Source organism: Martes martes (genome assembly GCF_963455335.1).
Source record: "Martes martes genome assembly, chromosome: 7".
Classification (NCBI taxonomy): Eukaryota; Metazoa; Chordata; class Mammalia; order Carnivora; family Mustelidae; genus Martes; species Martes martes.
In genome coordinates, this window is record NC_137894.1 from 124178509 (window position 1) to 124199448 (window position 20940).

Here is a 20940-nt window from a genome sequence, read left to right on the forward strand (position 1 = left end):
CAAGTCCTTCTACTGAAATACGGACAAATTGCTGAGGCTCCCTCCACTGACGGAAGGCTTCCCGTCAGGATTCACAGAGGCCAGGCTCTCCGGTACCAAGTTCTTACATCTTCAACGGGAATCCATTTCTAAAATCTTGATCTCTGGACACGTATTTCAAGATCGTGTCTCTTACACAAGGGAAGGCTCACCGACTCTGGGAGACTGTTGAGAATCCTGTTTCTCTCAAAGTTAGAGCCTAAAAGATAGAGAAACTCCTTGTCTGAACCGCACTCAGGTTTGCCTTGTTCCAGGCCTTTCCAGGCCCTGCACCAAGGTTGCCCCTTGCTCTCATTTCCTGTGCTAAAGTTAATGCTCACACACGGTGGAAACAAATTTCAGAGTTAAATTTAAAGATATGTGCACTACAGCATTGCCTTTTCAAAGTAACCTTTGCACAAAGTTCTTGGAATCTAATTACCCAAGTGTTGTTTGCCTCCCCCAAAATACCCGCGCCTGTGCAGACTGAGTTTAAAGTTCGGGAAGTATTAACAAAAGGAATCAGAAGCAGGATCTCAGGCACAGCCGCTGAAGAATCTCCCTGTCTGTGCCGGGCCTCTCCCTCCTCCTGGGTGTGCCCGCCGGGGAAGGCCAGTGAGTAACCTGCACATTTTTTTTTTTTCATCTTGGCCCTTCCCACCCAGACGAGAGGACGGAGTGGCAGACAGGCAGGCAGACGGCTGTGAGTCCTGTTCAAGCATGCACGGAGCATACGTCTACCTGCACCCAGGGCCTGGACCCCTCGCCACCCCTACCCCACCCCAGGAGGAGCCAGAGCCCCTGCGAGGGACCGGAAGGGGCCTCTGTTCCCAATGGTAAGGGCTGCCAGCAGCAGGAACACTTCATTCATTTGCTCTGTTTTGGTGTTGGCTTTTCCGTTTCAGTTGTGTTTAGATGGGAGAGTTTCTGATGGAATTAAAGGTGTTTTGTTTGGTTGATTGGTTAGTTCTCAGTGGTCCCAAGACAAAGACCTGTCTTCCCCCAGCGCGGTTTATCAGAACTTGTAACCTGATAGCGTGGCCTTGAAACAAAACTTAACATACTAATTACTTCTGGTTAGTACAGTTTACCCTTTTGGCCCTCTTTAAAAAAAAAAAAAAAAGACTTTATTTACCTGATAGGTTTTGAAGGAGGGAAAAGTGCTACTGATTGTGGCCATTTTAATACATAGGCACCTCTAATTGAAAAGTAGCTTTTACTCTAGCTTTAAAATCGACCAAGATGAGGTTTTGTCTCAAAACAAGCAAACAGAAAACCCTTTTAAAGAGATTTCAGTGTTGAACAAAAGATGCTAGCAAAGGGGTTTGGCTAAGAGATAACAAGACACGTCGGTCTAATTAAATATATCTGAACTGGAAGTATTGGAGTAAATCTGTGTGCTCTGGGAAGAAGGAAGTCAGATGTTGGATGTGGGATTCGTGGGGTATTTAAGGGAGAAAACTGAGACCTTTGTGTAGTGTGTTGAGACTTTGAGGGAAGCATTGGAAAGCAAATGGAGCAGGCTGGGAAGCAGGTTTTCTGTGTGGGGCTGGTGCCAAGGACTTCTCCCTCAATGCTGTGGGTGATTGTAATTCAGAGTAATCAAGTGCTATATTGTTAACAGGCTTCTGAGTTTCAAATATTTATTCTAAACACAAGCAGTTGATTGCACTGAACGTGGGGGAATGAAGCTGCTGCCTCTGGTTCCTGGCGTAGCCCAAACTTTAATACCTGGGGAGACTTCAGGAAAAAGGTTGTAGGAAAGATAAAGCTATGTGTAATGTGAATTTGATACTCCACTATTACAGTATGTTTGAGATGGCCCCATTCCTTGAACAGACATGAGGACTTACACTGCGGTTGCATTAGAGTGGAGATGCTGAGCTAAGGGGTTTCACAGGAGAATGGTGCAGAAACTGGAAAAGAAATTGCCCAAAGCCGAGGCACTCCCCGACACATGTGAAAGTGTGCCTTGTGCCCGGATATCCCTGCAAATGCAGCACAGGTTTGTCCTTGGCACTGCGGTGCAGGCCATGTAAGGATGCTCTAGGAAGGGGCTCCTGGGTGGCTCAGATGGTTAAGTATCTACCTTCAGCTCAGGTCATGGTCTCGAAGTCCTGGGATCTAGCCCCACATCGGGCTCCCAGCTCAGCGGGGAGCCTGCCTCCCCCTCTTCCTCTGCCTTTCCCCTTGCTTGTGCTCTGTCTCTCTGTCTCTCTCTCTAAAATGAAAATAAATTCTTAAAAAAAAAAAAAAAAAGGATTCTCCAGGAAGAGCAGCCTGTACTTCACATAACTAGGTTTTTAAAGCAGCATTAAAAAGCACTGCTAAAAAGTAGTGTGCAAAGAAGGTTATGAAGTTGTGGGGGGTGTGTGTGTTCAAGTGGGGAAGAGCGCAAGCGGGGTGAAGATCCCCTTCTTAGTTCCCTCTCCTGACGTTGTCTTTTTCTGAAAAGAAATCAGTAATTTGGGGTGCCTGGGTGGCTCAGTGGGTTAAAGCCTCTGCCTTCGGCTCGGGTCATGATCTCAGGGTCCTGGGATCGAGCCCCGCATCGGGCTCTCTGCTCAGCGGGGAGCCTGCTTTCTCCTCTGTCTCTGCCTGCCTCTCTGCCTACTTGTGATCTCTCCTGTCAAATAAATAAAATCTTTAAAAAAAAATAAGAAAAAAGAAATCAGTAATTCCTCGTTGTTGTCACTGTCAGGGTTCCTGGGGTGATAATACTCATAGTTCACTTGCTTATTGCTTTGGTTTCCCCTTAGCTAATTCATCAAAAGCATCGTCTGGCTACAGCCCAATCCGCCAGCTCATTAAAAGACCGTCCGAGAATGCCACTTGCTTTTTTGCCAAGGGAGCAGAAGATGGGGGGGGGGGGCCTCCTGTTGATTCCACCTGGAGATGCCGGTTTGTGTTTTGTGAGTCTTTTCAGTTGTGATTGAAGAACAAACGGATGCCACTCCCGAGGCGCCAATGGAGTGAACAGCACCGGCAGCAGTTCTAGCCTTCGTGAGCGTTTGCAGTTTGGTTACTACGTGTTCAGGTAGAACACATCGCTGTCCTGTGGGGTGCCTTAGCGGCACAGTCAGTTAAGTGTCTGAGTCTTGATTTTGGCTGAGGGTCGTGAGATCGAATCCTGCGACGGGCTCCGCACCTAGTGGGGAGTCGGCTAGAAATTTTTCCTCTGTCTCTGCCACCTGTGTGTGCGCACACTCTCTCTCTCTCTCAAATAAATAAATCTTTAAAGAAACAACCACCACCAAACCAAACCATCACTAGTGCTATCACACCTGCTTGTCTCCCAGATCCAGGGCTCAGTGCCTGGGAATGAAAGACCATTTAGAGGAGAGAGGGTGGTGTTTTCTCCTCGCGATGGCCTATTTCACGCATTTTCAGAACTTTGTAGAGTTTCTCCGCAAACTAAATTAAATGCTGTATCTTCTTGAATTTGGCTTTTCTGAGGCATCTTTGTGGTGAATTTAGCATTTGTTTCTATTTCACTGCGTGTCACCCACTCCTCTTGCTTAGTCTTTCAGACAGTGATACCAAGCAGAGTGAAAGCTGGCCATATAAATGGGAACCAAGCAGGCACTTGAGACAACCTTGTCTGTGAGCAGCACATGCTTTCTCCTTCTATCCTCTGTGTCCCTCCTAAGGAGCCTCCAGGCACTACCCAGCCCTGGCCACTTCTCTGCCATCCTGTGTTTCCTGGTTGCTGGAATTACTTTCTCTACCACCCCTTGCTGTCCTGAACCTCAGAAGTAGGTGTTTAGAGAATTTAAGTAGAACTAACCCAAAGGTCATAGTAATTTTTCTGAAAAACCAGAAAGCAACCCCTTAGCTGTAGGGATGCTGTAATAACTCCGGCAGCATCCCAGCCAGGCTACGTACGTCTCAGGGCGTGGGTCAGGAACGCAGTTGTGGACTCAGCCAGTGTCCTTTAAGTGCAGTTCCTAAGTGGGCACAGTTAGGCACGGGTGAGTGAAGCAGCTGGTGGCTGGAATATAATTAGCCTGAGCCTATAATCTTCAGTAAGTGCCAGTTTCCTGCCCCTCGGAGCTCTTTACCAGCCTAGTGTGTTATCTTTTTCCTGTAATAGTTCTTACACTTCGGTGCTCCTTGCGGGAAGGCTGTGGAGGCCTTTGCAGGATGTACCCCTGCGGATCATTTGGTCCCATTTATCTGTGGGCACATCCTATGCCAAGAAGAGGCATCGCAGAGACACTCGCCCTGAACAAGTCCTTGTAAGGATGACATGCCTTCCATATCATCTTTGAAAACCTCAAAGGATGATATGAAATAGTGCTGAGAAGAAATAGATTTCTTTGGCTTTCTTTGAAACTGAGGTCTTGAGGAATAAGTAAGGTATGTGTTTGCAGGCAGGAATAGAAATGAGGAATGTCAGATGAAACCTCATCTTCAGGAGTGTCTAACTTTTCGAGATTAGGGGAAAAACTTTGGCCCATGCTTAGAAATCGTATTTGGGTTAAGGCAACCTTTTCTCCCTTTGGTTGTATAATAGACTTTGAAAGGAGTCTGTTGTGATAAGGACTTTGTAGCTCCCTTTATCAAGAGGTAGAGTCCGTTTACCCAGCCCCTGAATCTGGACTAGGTCTTGTAGCTTTGGCCAACAGAATATACTGGAGTGACAGTATGCATATGTATAAGTCCCCAGTGTAGGTCTGAAGTGGCCTCACACATGTCTACTTGCTCACCTAGAATCTAGCCCGGTCACCCTAAGGACATGCCTGCATTCTGTTGCTGGGGCCCAGAGACTCTTGTCTCCCCATCAGATAGGTGACTGAGGCTTTCCTTGACCAGCCAGCAGACCTCATGCATGAATGGGCCCAGCAGAGATCACACAAAGTGATCCAAGGACTCAGGAGCAATAATGAGTGCCTACTGTTTGAAGCTACTGAGTTTTGGAGTGGTTTGTTATGCTAACAACAACTAATGGATTCATGTGGTCCCCTGGAGGTGGTACCTCTGGATTCACTCTTTGGTCCATTAATATCATCACAAATGCTCAGTGGAGCTCAGCATAAGAAATTCAGTCCAGGAGCACCTGGGTGTCTCAGTGGGTTAAAGCCTCTGCCTTCAGCTCAGGTCATGATCCCAGGGTCCTGGGATCCAGTCCCGCATCTCATCGGGCTCTCTGCTCAGCGAGGAGCCTGCTTCCCTCTCTCTGTCTCTGCCTGCCTCTCTGCCTACTTGTGATCTCTCTCTTCTCTCTGTCAAATAAATAAATAAAATCTTTAAAAAAAAAAAAAAGAAATTCAGTCCATGCTTGGAGGGATTCTGTTAGATGTGGGGCATCTCCAGTTCTTGTGATCATCAGCATTGCTTTGAGACCTTTTTAACAACACATGTTGGGTGGCTCAGTCAGCTAACTGTCTGCCGTCTGCTGAGGTCATGGTTCCAGGGGCCTGGGATTGTTTAGCAGGGAGCCTGCTTCTCCCTCTCCCTCTGCCACTCCCCCAGCTTGTGCTCTGTCTCTCTCTCAAATAAATAAATAAATAAATAAATAAATAAATAAATAAAATCTTTAAAACAAACAAAAACACTAACACATGTCTGGGCCTTATGTCAGATTATTCAACTAAATATCTGTACGTGGGGTCTCGGAATCTGGGCAATCACACGGACCTGATCTTAGGTGGGGGAAATTCACAGGTGGAGACTGATGGCTGCATGTGTGTGTTTACTGTTGCATCCCCTGAGACTGAGAATGTGGTATAGACTCCCTGAGTAAGTCTTTGACATTGGGGGTGTAATAGGACCCTGCTTTGAGGACCTTACAGTCCAGTGGGGTGGGGGGAGTCAGAAATCTGTTACTTGTTACGTATTAAGAGAAAAAAGCAAGCAAGGTTTTGACACTTAAACTACAGTTGAATTTTTTACTATGGTGAGTGCTTCCGTTGTTGCAACAATAACACTACATTACAGACAACCGCAAAACCTCAGTAGCATACAACAGTGTGTTTTATTAACCCCTCTGTGGGCAGGTTAGAGTGGGGAGAATCCACTGATCCTGGTTTGGCTTTGGGAGTGCCTTTACTCTTTTTTTTTTTTTTTAATAGGTTTTATTTATTTATTTGACTGAGATCACAAGTAGGCAGAGAGGCAGGCAGAGAGAAAGGGAAGGGTAGCAGGCTCCCTGCTGAGCAGAGAGCCCAATTCGGGGCTTGATCCCAGGACCCTGGGATCATGACATGAGCCGAAGGCAGACGCTTAACCCACTGAGCCACCCAGGTGCCCCAGGGAGTGCCTTTACTCTTACCTTTCGATGGGATCAGCTATTAGCTTGGGCACATTCTTATGGTGATGGCAGGCATAAAAAAAAGCATAAGCCACGATGAGCAAGCTCACTTCAGGCTGCTGGTTATGTCATTAATCTGTTAACATCTCTTGGTCAAAGCGGGTCACGTAACCAAATCCTTTGTCAAAGGCCAGGGAAATACAGATTTGTAGAGAGAAACTGCCAAGTCAGGATGAAGTCATTTCTTCAGATCGTACAACATGTTTGCTACCATCATTTCTTTCTCCAGCAAAAAGAAACCAGTTTCCATCTAGTCAAATCATTTGGGACATTTTCCTAAGTCTTAGCCCAGTGTTGCAGGGTTTAAAAGAGATTTGGGTGAATATTCCTTTCTGAGTGCTCATCTCTCCCTGGACTGTTTGGTGAAAGACCTTTAGCCTGTGCCTCTGGTTAAGATAGGAAACTAGTCTTCTTAAAATGATTGAGCTGCTCAGGTATTCTCCAGGGCAGAAACTATGTTTTACAGTGTTACTAAGAATAACAACAGAGTACAGTTCGCATTGAATAATTTGGGTTTGAACTGCGCAAGTCCAAACAGACATGGGTTTTTTATAGTACTGTAAATTATTTCTCTTCCTTATGATTTTCTTTTCTTTTCTTTTTTTAAGATTTTATTTATTTCTTTGAGAGTGAGAGACAGAGAGCCACAAGCAGGGGGAGGGGTAGAGGAAGAGGAAGAAGCAGACTCCCCACTGAGCAGGGAGCTTCACATGGGGCTTGAAACCAGAACCCTGGGATCAGGACCTGAGCCAAAGGCAGACACAAAACTGAGCCACCCAAGCGCCCCTCTTCCTTCTGATTTTCTTAAGGAAAGATTTCTTACGGTTAATCTTATCAGTATGGCTTCTGGGCAACAGTTGGCTATTAGTGGTTAGGTTTTGGGGAGTCAAAAGTTACATGTGGAGGGGCGCCTGGGTGGCTCAGTGGGTTAAAGCCTCTGCCTTCAGCTCAGGTCATGATCTCAGAGTCCTGGGATCGAGCCCCGCATAGGGCTCTCTGCTCAGCGGAAAGCCTGCTTCCCCCTCTCTCTCTGCCTCTCTCTCTCTGCCTGCTTATGATCTCTCTCAGTCAAATAAATAAATAAAATCTTAAAAAAAAAAAAAAGTTACATGTGGATTTTCAACTCTGTGGGGTGTTGGCTTCCCTGACTCCTAGGCTGTTCAAGGGTCAACTGTAATTCAGGCCACTGTTGTATAGGCATTGCTGTTGATCATTCTGTGCCTTTGGATCTACAGAGTGTATCAGATTTACCTCCGAGGAAACTGAGATACAAAAGATTATGCAAGTTCCACAAAACTGACTCTACTAGCCATCTGAGATTAGCAACCTGTCCTGTTGGTTTTTCCACTTTTGCTGGGCAGGCTGATCGATGCTGCCTTGTTTCACAAAAAGCGTATGAGGATATCATTACCTAATGAGTTTAGCTTCCTAAGAAACCCCTCCCTCCTAGTACTAATGCCCCATGAGAAATAAAGTAGTCTAGCAGGAAGGTGTTCAGTGCTATAAGATTTCTGCACTACCACGTTGGGAAAGTAAGCTGGCTTATGAGTCCTTTCTAAATACTCTTCCCTAACGTTTCTTTGTTACCATCTTGACCACAGAAGTAAATTGGGTTGGGAGCTGTTTCGATAGAAGTCCTTGGAGGGTCCTTGTGACTATGCTTCTTTCCAGGGTTCTCTGTGTCCTCACCTGCCACGTCTGTTTTCTAGTCATTGTTCAGCAGTTGCCTGCCATGCTTCTCTGACAAACAGTGCTATTTCTATTTTATGTGGAAAGCTGACTTGATTAAACAACTCATTCAAATTAATGCTTTGTAGGAGGTGTGATATGATGGGAACAGGCATTTCCAGTGGTGTTCTTGTCAGATTAGCACATGCAAACAATCAAATAATGGCAGTGGCCCAGGATATGTAGAGTCTGCTAGAATTAGTGTATAAGCTGGTTATCTTGGATAGGTTGTTTCCATTCTGGCGATGGCTTCGCTGAGAACCTCATGTGGCTCCCATATATGACTAATGCTGCGTAGTATATTGTTATTCGAGCAATGATTTAATATCCTACTCCTCCTCTTGCTCATCGCCAAGGGCCATATCTGCATTGTTTACAGCTGAAAATCTAGGAGCCAGCACCGGCGAATCCAGATAAATAGATACTGAGTGAATGCAGGAGTGAATAGATGCGAGGATTACAATACCCAGTGCCTAAGACAAATTTAGGCTTCTTCCCAGGTGATTCTGCCCCCAACAAGGGGCAGTGAAGGGTTAATGTTCTCTTTGGGAGCTGGAAGGATTTGGATATGGATCTCAGCAGAGCTGCTTGAATCACATTCTTTCTGCTACTATAGCAACAGGTTGAGAATTCTGCAGGCTTTGTCGCCTGCCTCCTGCCTACGTTGGAAATGCCTGTGTGCAGGGGACTTCATTGTCTGGGGGACAACTGTTGTGTTTTGTTTTTTTTTTTTCTATGATGTTTCAATGAAGCAGCTTCTTTGCAGAGACAAAGAGGCCAACACAAAGCAGGGGCTAAGAATCATGGAAAGGCAGAGGGAGAGAGAGATCTTGTTTTGACTGGAGGGACATTTCTAATCTTTTGTCTCCGAAGAGGTGTGAAGTGGGGAAGGATTTGAGGTTTAGTGGTAGTCAATAGTATCTCTCCCTCCCTTCTTCATGAGACCTCTCTTCTGAGAGACATCCCCTGGCAGCTTTTGGAAACCTTTCTCTTACTATCTTTGCTTAACAAACAGGGGGGTGGTGAAGCTCTTGGATTATTGCCCATGGTGTGTTCACTTCTAAGTTTGGAGAAGCCAGACTGGACCAGAATGTGGGTTTTCCCCGCTGTATTCGCCAGTCCTTCTAATTCATTCTGTATCTTCGTTGTGAGAAGGAAGGGCAAGCTGACCGAGACTGAGAAATGGAGGTGTTAGTCGTTATTGGCTGTAGCAGTGTTGTAAAGGGAGGCACGAAGATGGGGACGCTGCTCAGGAAAGTTGCTTAGGTGGCATGAGCTTGCCAGGTGTCACAGGCATTTAAACACTGCCGCACCTGGGAATTCAGGACTGCTTCTTGGGTGCAGTTAAGCTTAGCGTTTAGGGCTAATTGTAGTTCCTGTTGGGCTAATGGGCGAAGTCAGTAGACCTTAAATATCACTTCGAATTGATCGGATCACATTGCCACGGTACTGTTTCCGCGTCTACATCTTGTTTTCACGTTGCACGCAGGTGGCGAAATCTGCCTGATTCCCTCTTTGCTCCTGGTTCACAAAAACATTTGGGTCAGAACTATCTGAACGTATCCAGCCATTCTGTGGAAGCAGCACTGAGTTCTTTTATGAAAAGTTCAATTTTAGGGCACCTGGGTGGCTCAGTTGGTTATACACCTGATATACACAGGTTATACGCCTGTGTACACATATACAGTCTTGGTTTCTGCTCACGTCGTGATCCTGAGGTGGTCACATTGAGGCGTTGGGCTCCAGGCTGAGCTTGGATTCTCCCTCTCCCTCCCCCTCCAAAGTGCCCCGCCCACCCTCATCCCCCCTGCCCTGCTCACTTGCACACTCTCTCTTTCTCAAATAAATAAATCCTAAACAAAAATGTAAAAGTTCACTTTTAAAAATATTTTATCCCCAACCCACTAGTGTTCTTGTGGTGCAGTCCTAAGGGCTTTAGGCTGGGGGCCAGCAGCTCCGGGGTCTAGTCCTAGCCCCAGTGGCCTCGGGCAGCTCATAGGAGGATCTTAATTCCATTGCCTGTGGAATGAAAGATGCGGGCCACACTGTTAACATTTCACTCACGTCTTTCCTACACACACAGAAAGTGGTACTCCAGTTGTCTGAAAAGTGGAAAAAAAGCCTTTGCTTTATTGAAGATCATTTACTCTGTAGCTCCCTTAATTCCTGTTCATATTTCGGGTCTCCACTTCAGTGTCACTTCCTCAGGGAAGCTTCCCTGACCGCCCCCTCCCCCCAACCCCTCCCCCGGGGCTAGAGCAGAACTCCAGGCTTATGCTCCCTGCTAAGTGTGTTCTTTTATTTCATCACACTTAGCACCGTTTGTAATGATTTATTTCTTATGTGGGGGCTGGTTGTTTTTTGTTTTTAGCAATTTTCTCTCTCATTCTGAGACTCTGGGAGGCAGACACCCAATCTGTTTTAGTCACCATTGACTCTGCATAGGAACCACTCAATAAACATTTGTTGAAGACTCAGTAGTGCTACATTAGGCTTCCTGGAGAGTACAAAGATGATTACATGACAGTCTCTGCCCTTAAGGATCTTCAGCTTCACTTTTTCTGTTTCTCTTCCCTACCATCCCACCCCACACCCAAAATATGCTGCAAGAAATGAAAACAAAAAACCCTGGGCTCTTGCTACTGATCTGATCAGAGACAGTTTCAATTTTCCTTGATTAGACTGATTGCTCTTTTGTGACAGAATCCATGAACTGAAGCCAGGTGCTGGAAGGAAGTTATAGGAGATAGTATACAGAATGAAGGTGGTGGGGGAAAAACGGGAAAGAGAGAGGGAGGGAGAAATGAGGAGGACAATACAGCAAGAAGAACACTGAAATCGTGGAGTTCTATCTTTCTGATTAATTTGTAAGTATCCTTTTTCGACTGATGGGCTTTATAAGCAAGGACATGTTTCTTAAACAGTTCTTATCTTAAGTGTTGAGTAATGAAAACACAAAAAGTTTGTAACCAAAAGGTGATGATAAGCACACAAAAGGTTTACTAGTCTCCAGAAATCTCTCTGCTTTAAAAACCAGGATACCAGTTTCCAAGAGGGTTGGCCCATTCCTGTAAACCCGTACAGTTGTGATCAATACAGGCACTTAACACTGGGAAACTAGAGCTAGCCATTGCACATTTAAGCGGCAAGCCTAGACTAGATGTGGCCGGGAGGGAAAAGCAAGAATTCCTTCGGTTGGAGGTGTGATGGGTATTCATCAACCAGGAACAGGAGGCAGGAGGGAAGTTGATTGAATTAGAAAATACAACTCCTTCTGGTATCATGGAGTTTGCAGTTCCTAGGGGAAATGACTTAGGGGAGATTTACTGATTACGTTTCTGTAGAAAGCACAAAATTCCTACCTTTAAAAAGCCAAACAGCTTCAATTTATTTTGAAAACAGAGAGAGAGAGAGAGAGAGAGAGAATATGGACAGTTGAGATAAGGTAAAGTTTCTCTTTTGGCTCCTCTCCTTAGAGAGTTCAACTGTCACGGCAAAGGACAGCCTTTGCCTGCATAGTTGTCCCAGCTTCCCCTTCTCACCAAAACCCACAGACACAGAGGGTGTCGGCAGCCTGCCTTTATGCTTGGTCTGCTTGGGAGCTTAAACCCCAGCCAGACGATATCCCTCCCAAAGCCATTCCAGGAAGAGAAGAATGACTAAAACAATCACATAATCTCTCTTCTTTATGAGGAGGAAGGAATTTTAGCCAAGAATGCAAGGTGTGCCTGTGGGCTTTGCGCCTACACTGCACGAATCCTACACACACCCAAACCCACACACACGTATGTCCATTCTGCTTTTCACTTAGTGAGGCGGAGACAGTATGGTATGACATGTTGGCAAAAGACCAGGAGATAACTGTGTTGGGTTGACAAGCAGCCAAGCCATCAGGCTCATGTGTCCCACTAGACAATGTTAATTGGCCCCTCCTTCATTTACAAAAATACACTCAACAAAGATAGTATGTGGGAACGTGGTGCTTTCCTGTCTGATATCCCTTTCTGAGTTAGTTCCAGAGAAGGTCTGCTCCGAGCAGTCTCTTGGTTTCCTAGGAACTTGCCCCTTTCTAACAGTTTCACACAATTCTTTACAAAGCAGATCCCTTTGTTTTCAGTGGCAAAGCTTCTCTTACATCTCAGCTCTGCCACTTCCTACCTGTACAGCCTGGGAATGTTATTTAACCTCTCCGTGCCTCATTTACTTCGTCTTTATATGGAGTTAATAAGAATGTCTCCCTCGCAGGAGCCTTGTGGGAAGCCAGTAAGATCATCTTAGAAAAGTTTTTCTGCACAGTGCCTGGCACATAGTGTGAATTTATAAGTTGTTACTGTTTTTAGTCCATTAAAGGGATTTCAGCTTTTTCTCTTCTTCTTTGCCTCTCCTGAGTTAGAAACACCCCTTGACGTTTGGTACTTCTCAGTGTCGGGGTTCTGTTCCGGTGTGGGGAGAGGAAAGCAGAGCGGAGATGGCTGGGCAAGAATGGGGACGATGGAGACCTGTGCCCTTGTTGTTTACGCCCTCCTATCCCTTTGTTCTTTCCATTATACAATACCGGTTCTGTACCTGTCAATGGCTAGATACAAAACTGGATGCAGTGCAGGAAGGAATGCAGATTCCGCTGTGTCTTCCAGGAGGTTCCAGTCTCCCTTTTACCTGTCCTCCGAGTCTGGCAACATGTCTTGCTATTTAGCTCAAATTCTAGCTCAAACCTACCTCTAGGGATACCGGTGGTACCAGTATATTTGATCATGGAAGACAGGCGTAGTCATTGAACCATTTGGCACTTAGAGGAAAACACTTGCAAAAAATCAAAGAGCCGGTCAGGCATCAAACTTTCTGAGCTTTCCAGTCTGTTGGGACTCACGGGCTTGAGAAAGAAGGAATATGAGTCACTGGAGCTGGAAAGAAGGCCCAGGAAAAAGGAGACAGGAGCTCCCCTGTCTAGCTCCCCTGTGAGAGAACGGTCATTACAGTGCTTCTGAGTAGCACAGCTGGGACCTGAGCTGCCATAGCCTTGGTCTCCTGACCCATGTGGTACAGGGGATGATCAAACATTCGATAACGTATATAAAGCACGTGGCTTTAAGTGCTGGTGTGAAGTAAATACTCAAGAAATATTAGCCATGATGAGCTCAAATAACACCTGGCTGTTGTGCAGCGGAATGCCATGGTATCCCAGGTCAACATAACTTCAGTGTTACCACTCGTTCCTGATGCCGCCTGCCGCTCCCGTGTTGACCACGGTAAGCAGGGAGCGGGTGCCCTGTCTGTCTGCAGCTCTGGCTAGTCTCGACAGTTTGTAAGTTGGAATTAAATGAGCCATTTTGAGGGTTCAGAGATCCTATTCCGTCATTACCGTAGATGGTAAGAAAGAGCCTGTCGCGAGCAGGCTCATCGCTTGTTGAGCAGATGGCTCTCCAGGGATGACTGCAGGATGGCACTGTGTATATTTTTATATTTAACAGGAACTCATATTTTATTATTTCTTTCATTTGCCCCATCAGAGCAATGTCTTATTCTTCATTCATTCTGGTGAAAGTGGGGTGGCTTTCCTTGCTGTCTTTCACATTTAAAAAAAGTGGAAGAGTGGATATAATTACAGAGTTTTAAACACGAGACTAATTCAGGGTTCTCTGATCCAACCTCTGCACTTTCCAGATGTGGAAATTGAGGCACAAGGGTGTTCAATGAATTCTCTGAGTGGCAGAGGGAGGGGTCTTCCCGCCCTAATTCAGGGTCCTCTATGTGTGGCCTTTTGGTTTATTGCCCTTCCAAAGTGACCGTGGATATCAAATGATTTGAGAGCCATAGTTTTTGAAATGTAAAGGTGTGGAGGATCCTCAAACAAGGCAGTGACACCTTTGACCCTGTCCCTTCCTGTCTTTGGCACATTATCCCTGACTCGCCACAGGAAATACGCATCTATTATGTGAAAGAGGCAATGAGGACAGAATGAACAGTTTCTGGTTTTCCCCTCTGAAGGAGAGCTCCTCTACTAACTCAGTGCTCTTAGATACACAGTCATGATCAAGACAGATTCAGATTCAAAACAAAACAAAACAAAAATACCTGGTCCAGAGGATTGATTGAAGGACCGTTTCATCATCTGTTGAAAAACCAGCCTCTGTGGGATCTCATCCTCTAGCTCTGTAATTCAAAGAAAAGGTCAAATCTGCAGAGCATAAGACCTGGATATTTATGAATAGATTTTTCTATTGATTGGTTATATATAGTTATATATATATATTTTTTATTGCTTGGTCTATATGATTGGTTAGGTGAGTTTTAATTCTTTTTTAAAGAACTGTTATTAACACATAATGTATTATTGCCCCAGGGGTGCAGGACTGTGAATCATCAGGCTTACACAACTAAGCAAAATTTTAAGATATGTGTAGATAGGGGTGCCTGGGTGGCTCAGTGGATTGAGCCGCTGCCTTCGGCTCAGGTCATGATCTCGGGGTCCTGGGATCGAGCCCTGCATCGGGCTCTCTGCTCAGCAGGGAGCCTGCTTCCCCCTCTCTCTCTGCCTGATTCTCTGCCTACTTGTGATCTCTCTCTGTGTCAAATAAATAAAATCTTAAAAAAAAAAAAAGATATGTGTAGATAAAACAAGAAGGTATAGAGAATATATTTGGAGAAAATATGCATTCAAGATATAATAGCAATTATTCAAAACCCAGATTCAACAAATTATAGAATTATCCAGACTAGATGAAGTTTTTCTCTTGATCCATAGATTATCTTCTTAGCAGTACAGATGCAACATTTGGCTTTTCTTTGTTTAAAGCCAATAATTACTTATTAATCAAGCAACTGCTATGTATCAGACACTATAATGATGCTTTTCATGAGATCTCATTTAATTTGCATAGTACCATGAGGTAGGTGTGATTTTTCTCATTTTGTTGATAAGGACACTAAGTGGTCAAGGTAACCAGATTTTTTGAGTGTTTGATGAACTATTCTGTTCCCCTGGAAGTAGGGCAGCGTAAGGTTTTAGGCAAATATCAAGGAAACACCATTAATCCAGTGCTGAACCAAATAAAGCTTGACTGTCCGAAGACCAGCCTATTGTACCTGGCTAGCACCATCCCAGAAGCCTGCCCTCTGAATTTTGAAGTTGCAGCCTATTAAAGGAGTCATTCTGCCCCTGATCCTCCCACAGTCCCTTAGCATATATGTCTATGGGTAAAAGATGTTCTCTCAGTGAATCTGGTTTCTTTTGAGAACTTCAGTTGCGTCTATCAGCCTTTCAATTTTCCCTGCACCAATAGCTACCCCTTCTTCATGGGCCTCTTCGTGGGCTTTGTAGGGATGGATTCAAAACTAGAGCATGAGTGTTATCTCCTCTGACACCAAGAGGCACATCTGTGCATTAATGCTCCAACTTTAGTACTTAGACTCAATGATTGTGTTTTGTTCTTAGAATCCTTTTAAAAATAATTCCTGGGTCTGAAAAATAAATAAATAAATACATACATACATACATATATAAAAATAATTTCTGGGTCTGAGCTGGGTTGCATAAATCCAGAGACTTCACAAGTCTTGTCACTTACTAATGATAATGCTTAAATTCTGTAAATTTTTTTTGTGAAGCCCTTCCAGAACCAATTTACATTCGACAGACAGAAACCATTCTCCTTCCTTAGTCACAATAATAAAAGCTAAAGATATAATAGCTTCAGGTACAGTATCTCATTTACCAGCCACACCCGTCTGAAAGACTATTAGTTCCTTCTTATGTATAAGGAAACTGAAATACAAGTAGACTCTCTTGTGTTCAAGATCCCAAACCAGGAAGTGTCAGAGTGTAGGTTGCTCTAACTCCAAAGTGTTGTGTTGTCCCTTTTTTTTTTTTTTTAAGATTTTATTTATTTGTTTGAGAGAAAGAGAGAGAGAAAGCACAAGCAGAGGAGGGGCAGAGGCAGAGGGAGGAGACTCTCTGCTGAGCAGGGAGCCCAACACAGGACTCCATCCCAGGACCCCAGGCCCATGACCCAAGCCAAAGGCAGACACCCAACCAACCGAGCCACCCAGGTGCCCCTGTGTTGTCCCTTTTTTAAAAGAAAATATATTAACAGAAATTTACTCATCAGGTTGACTGAGTTTTTGAATGTTTTTGAGCAATCAAACCCAATCAACTTCAGGGAATGAAGATTTGCCACCACTAAGGTCATGCTGAAGGAAGCAGCATAGTTTCTAAAAACACTTACAAAAAATGTAATCCAGAAATGCCTAATGTTACAATTGCATCGATGCAATATGTGTATGACTTGCTAGCTCAGACTCATTTGGAGGTATGATTTCTGTTTGTTTTTTAAAAAATCTCTTATTAAGGTTGGCCTGTGCTCTTATTTTGTGAAACATGAAGGGTCTGAACACATAATTATTGAGATGATTCCCCAAACACCCTTCCAGTTAAAACAGTGTTTCTATAGATTCTCACCCCCTTTCCCCATGCTGCCTATTCAGGATAATTTAATTTTTAGAAGTGCTCCTTATTTAAATAATATTGTACACCATGTATCATTTGCTCTTCCACTTAAATTATCAGTACTCATTATTTTAGCCATCAACAATAAAAAGGTAGTAATTATCATGCTCGGGCACAGCTGCAGAGCTGTCTTTGCTGGGTACTTTGTTAAGGGGTTAATGCTCTATTGTACCTTTTTATTGTCTGCTTTATTGGAGAATGTGCAGTTTTAGCTAGATTTCCCCTTCTTCATTTCCCTAGGAGCCAATGAGTTGAAAATGCCATCGTTTTTCCTAATGTGAGTGTCCTGGCAGAATGAGTCCTGGGATGTCAGAAAACTCATAGTTTTAAAAATCGTACTTTAGTCATGAAAGGATGAGGACCGAATTTCAAGAAGGTGAAATTACTTGTTTGCACAGTGTAATGTCAAGCTGTCCTTTTGTGCTTAGCACCAAATTAAAAATAGATGATGTCACTATAGAGAGAGTGAATGGACGAATCAGTGGGATTCTTTGGTTGTAAGCAACAGAAATAGACTCTGATTAATTAGAGATTTTTATTGGAAGGATATGGAGGGGCCAAGGGGAAGGGTGTGCTCACAGAACTGAAGGAAAAACAGAAATCAAGCTGAAAAGCCATACTCAGAAAGGACGGTAGAATAGAATTTGGGCCTCTGGCAAAGATTCTCAGATGGTTTCTTCTAGTGCCTTCAACCATTTTCAGTTTCATTTTCATTTCCTAAAGAGTAAAATTCCAGAGAAAGAGCTTTGTGGTGGCCTAGATGAGCTCGTGTGACTTTGGGGAGGCTGGGGCCTTGTCAGGAAGCCCCACCAGTCAGTCTCTATTATGGCAGCCCCTAAAAAATGCATTTTAAGCAAGAGCCAAAAAGAACTAACTATAAAGGGAAAAAACTGATAAATTAGACTACATTAAAATTAAGACTGTTTGCTTTGGATACTATTAGGAGCGTGAAAAGCAAGCTACACTGTGAGAAGATACTTGCAGTAGATTTATCTGACTGAGGACTCACATCCAGAACATGTAAGGAACTTCTACACCACTCCAAGACCGTAGACCACCCGATGCAGAAAAGCCTTGAAAAGGTACTCGCAAAAGAGACTATCCAAAGGACCAGCAGGTGTACAACTAACTCCACAGCCATCAGTGAAAACCCACATAAAGGCACAATATAACACCCCTAGACACTTACCATCATAGCTAGAATGAAAATGACATGGGGCTCCGGGTGGCTCAGTTGGTTAAACGTCCAACTCCTGGTTTCGGCTCAGGTCATGACCTCACGGGTTGTGAGATCGAGCCCTGTGTCAGGCTCCATACTCAGCAGGGAGTCTGCTTGAAGATTCTCTACCTTTGTCCTTCCCCCCACTCACATATGTACTCACTCACTCTCAAATTTTAAGTAAATAAATAAGTAAATATTTAATAAAAAAATAAATGAAAATGAAAATGACAGACACTATCAGGTGTTGGCAAGGATTTAGAGTGAGCAGAAATCACAAATACTGCAGATGGGAGTATAACTTGTTATGATCAACTTTGCATATCCAAAGACATAATAATTCCATACCCGCTTATATATTCAAGAAAACACACACATATTATGTACCAGAAAGCATGTATAAGAATGCTCACAGAACATTAGCTACAGTTAATGAAATCTGGAATCTGTCAACTGTCCATCGACACCAGAGTGGATAAATCATATCACATCCACATACTTCAACATAGAAAATGCAATGTGAAATGCAAATTAACACACCACGTGCAACAAAGTGATTGAATCTCATGAATATAAAGAGGACATACTATATAATTTCATTTATATAAAGCTCAACAATAAGTAAATTAATATATGGTGTGAAGAGTCAGGATAGCAGATACCCTGGGGCGTAGGGATGCAGTTAGTGACTAAATGGGGCACTAAGGGGTCTTCTGGGTTGCTGATCGTATTCTGTCTCCTGATCTGGGTGTGAGTTATACAGGTGTCTTCATTTTCTAAAAACCCATTCAACTTTTTTTGTTTTTTAAGCTGTCTACATTGATGCTTATTCGAGATAGTTCTGAGTTTGAGGGTTCTGTCTTGCATCAAATGAGTGAAGGCTCAAAGCAAGGAGGAAATAAAAAAGATACTTGACAGAAAGTCACAGTGTATTTTTCTATAATTAAATTCAGGGGGGAAAAAAAATGAAGAATCCACTGGTAGCAGGAAGAAGCAAGGGTCTTGTAGGGCCGGGATACCTGTATGTCTCAGTCGGTTAACCGTCTGCCTTGCCCAAGGTTTCTGGTTTGGTTCACAACATCCTGCTTACTACAACTTTTATCTTCATAGCTGAAGATATGATGACTGATTTTTGGTCCACGGAAGTTGGTGGTGAGCATTGAAGGGACAAAATGGCCAATTTGTTTGCAACATTAAGGATGATTCTTTCTGCCTTTGATAAAATGATAAGGAAGCCTACAGACCCTGATCTGGTGGCTTTTATCCTAAGGGCATTATGATAGCTTTTCAGGGTACGGGGAATTGACATAAGTTTCTTCCATGCTGGAAATGAAGGAGCTCACTCCAAGTGCTTGGTCGAACGAGACACGCTCTCCCCATAGTCCCTTTCTCCTCACACCCAGAGTGCATTGAACCTAAATGTGTGATTTAAGTGGTCTTTTTTCTATGTGTGTTTTATACTTGAATAAAAATTTTATGAAAAGAAAACAGAATAATGAAAGCCCTCCAATTCCTGCATTCCCTGGCCTAACAATGCCCCAGCTGAATCCGGAGGATCCCTCCCTGACTGTATGACCTTGGGCAAGTTACTTCTTTGTGCCTCCGTTTCATCATTTATAGAAAGGAGAAAATAGCAATACCTACCTCACTGGGCTGCTGGAGGGGTTAAATGAGCTAAGCCGGGTATAATACTTAAAACAGTGCCAGATACACAGAAAGCAGAAAGTTCACTGTTAGGTACCTATGCTGCACAGTAAGTTCTCCATCCTAGATGTACCAGGGGAGGTAAAGAAGTATAAAACCTGGGCCTCAAAAAGCTTACAACAGTCCTGATTAGAAAGACAACGTATGTAACAGAACGAATAATTGACACTCCAAGAAGGTCTTAGGAAATTATGGAGAAGAAAAACCCATTCAGTGGAAGCATTCAGTGGAAGGAGAAATTACTATAGGTGGGAGTGTTCTGGGCAAAACTCATAGAGTTGTGAGAAGTCAGAAGGGGGGCTGCCTTTGGAGGGAGCGTGACAAGAAAGAAGTACAAGGGTATTTATTTCTTCCTCGGGTATGGTTACATGAATGTACTCGGGGTGTGAAAACTTCTGATACATACACCCTTCTGTGGGTGTGTTGTACAATAGGATTTTGAAGCCTGGTTGATATTTGACTTTAGGCAAGTTACTCCACCTCTGTGAATTTCACTTTCTTCACTTTTAAACTATGCTTAATACCTTACATAGCATTGTCCTGAGGTTAATGAACAAAGATTATGCAGAATGCCTAGTCCAGGACGGAACAGTAAAATACTTCATGTATCTGATGTACTAACTGGGATAGAAGGTGACAGACTGGGACAGACCTTTCCTGTGTTAAGATCTGGAGCCTTTATCTGGGGCTTAGTGCTTTGTCAAGGGAATGATTTCATGTCATTATTGGTGTTGTGAGTTTAACCTGTCACAGTTTGTCATTGTGATGGGGCAAGTGACTCAACTGCTGGGACAAAGGGCACTTCTGCTTATCAGAACGGCTGCTCAACAATGGTCCCACACCGCCACTGTCCGTTTCCTCTTCCTGTTTAGTCAGAGCCACACCTGTGAGCGCGGGTCAGCACGGATCCAGGTGTACATCAGTAAACATTTACCTAGTGCCCGCTGGGTGTCAGGTGTCATGTTAGATGCTGATAGAGCTTGTAATAACAAATAAAAACAGGGTTGGGAGAAAAAAAAAAGGTAACCTAAAATAAGACCGGGGCTTAGCCTTCAAATAGCTTATAGTCTAGTAACAAGATATTTGTGCTTGTTCTGAAAGCTGTTTATTTCCCCCCACCTCTCCCCTCTTTGTCTCTCCTGTTTCCCTCCACTCACCCCCACCCTGCCCCCGTCACACACCAACCCTTCCCTGAACTCCACTCCATGTAAGCAGGCTACGAGCCATTTAACATGGCCTCTCTCCAACAAAAGCAACCAACTTGTAGCATATATCTTCTTCTTTGGCTCCCCCAAAACTCTAGATGGCCATGCCTTCCATTAATTATGATAACAAAAGCAACCATTTATTAGGTGTCTGGTACATGCAAGGCATTATGCCAGGCACTTGCCTGCATTATCTGGAACTCTCACAGTATCCTGCAGGGCATCATTATTCCATTTTCTAGGTGAGGGA

At 44.0% G+C, this 20940-nt stretch overlaps 1 protein-coding gene across 1 annotated transcript in view; it reads left to right on the top strand.

The window, feature by feature from the left end:
• STON2 (stonin 2) overlaps positions 1 to 20940 on the top strand; it is a 145923-nt gene that overhangs the window by 89283 nt on the left and 35700 nt on the right. The window contains exon 5 of the mRNA XM_080808033.1: positions 684 to 854. Within this exon, the coding sequence (XP_080664159.1) occupies positions 684 to 854 (171 nt within the window). The remainder of the gene's footprint in view (positions 1 to 683; positions 855 to 20940) is intronic.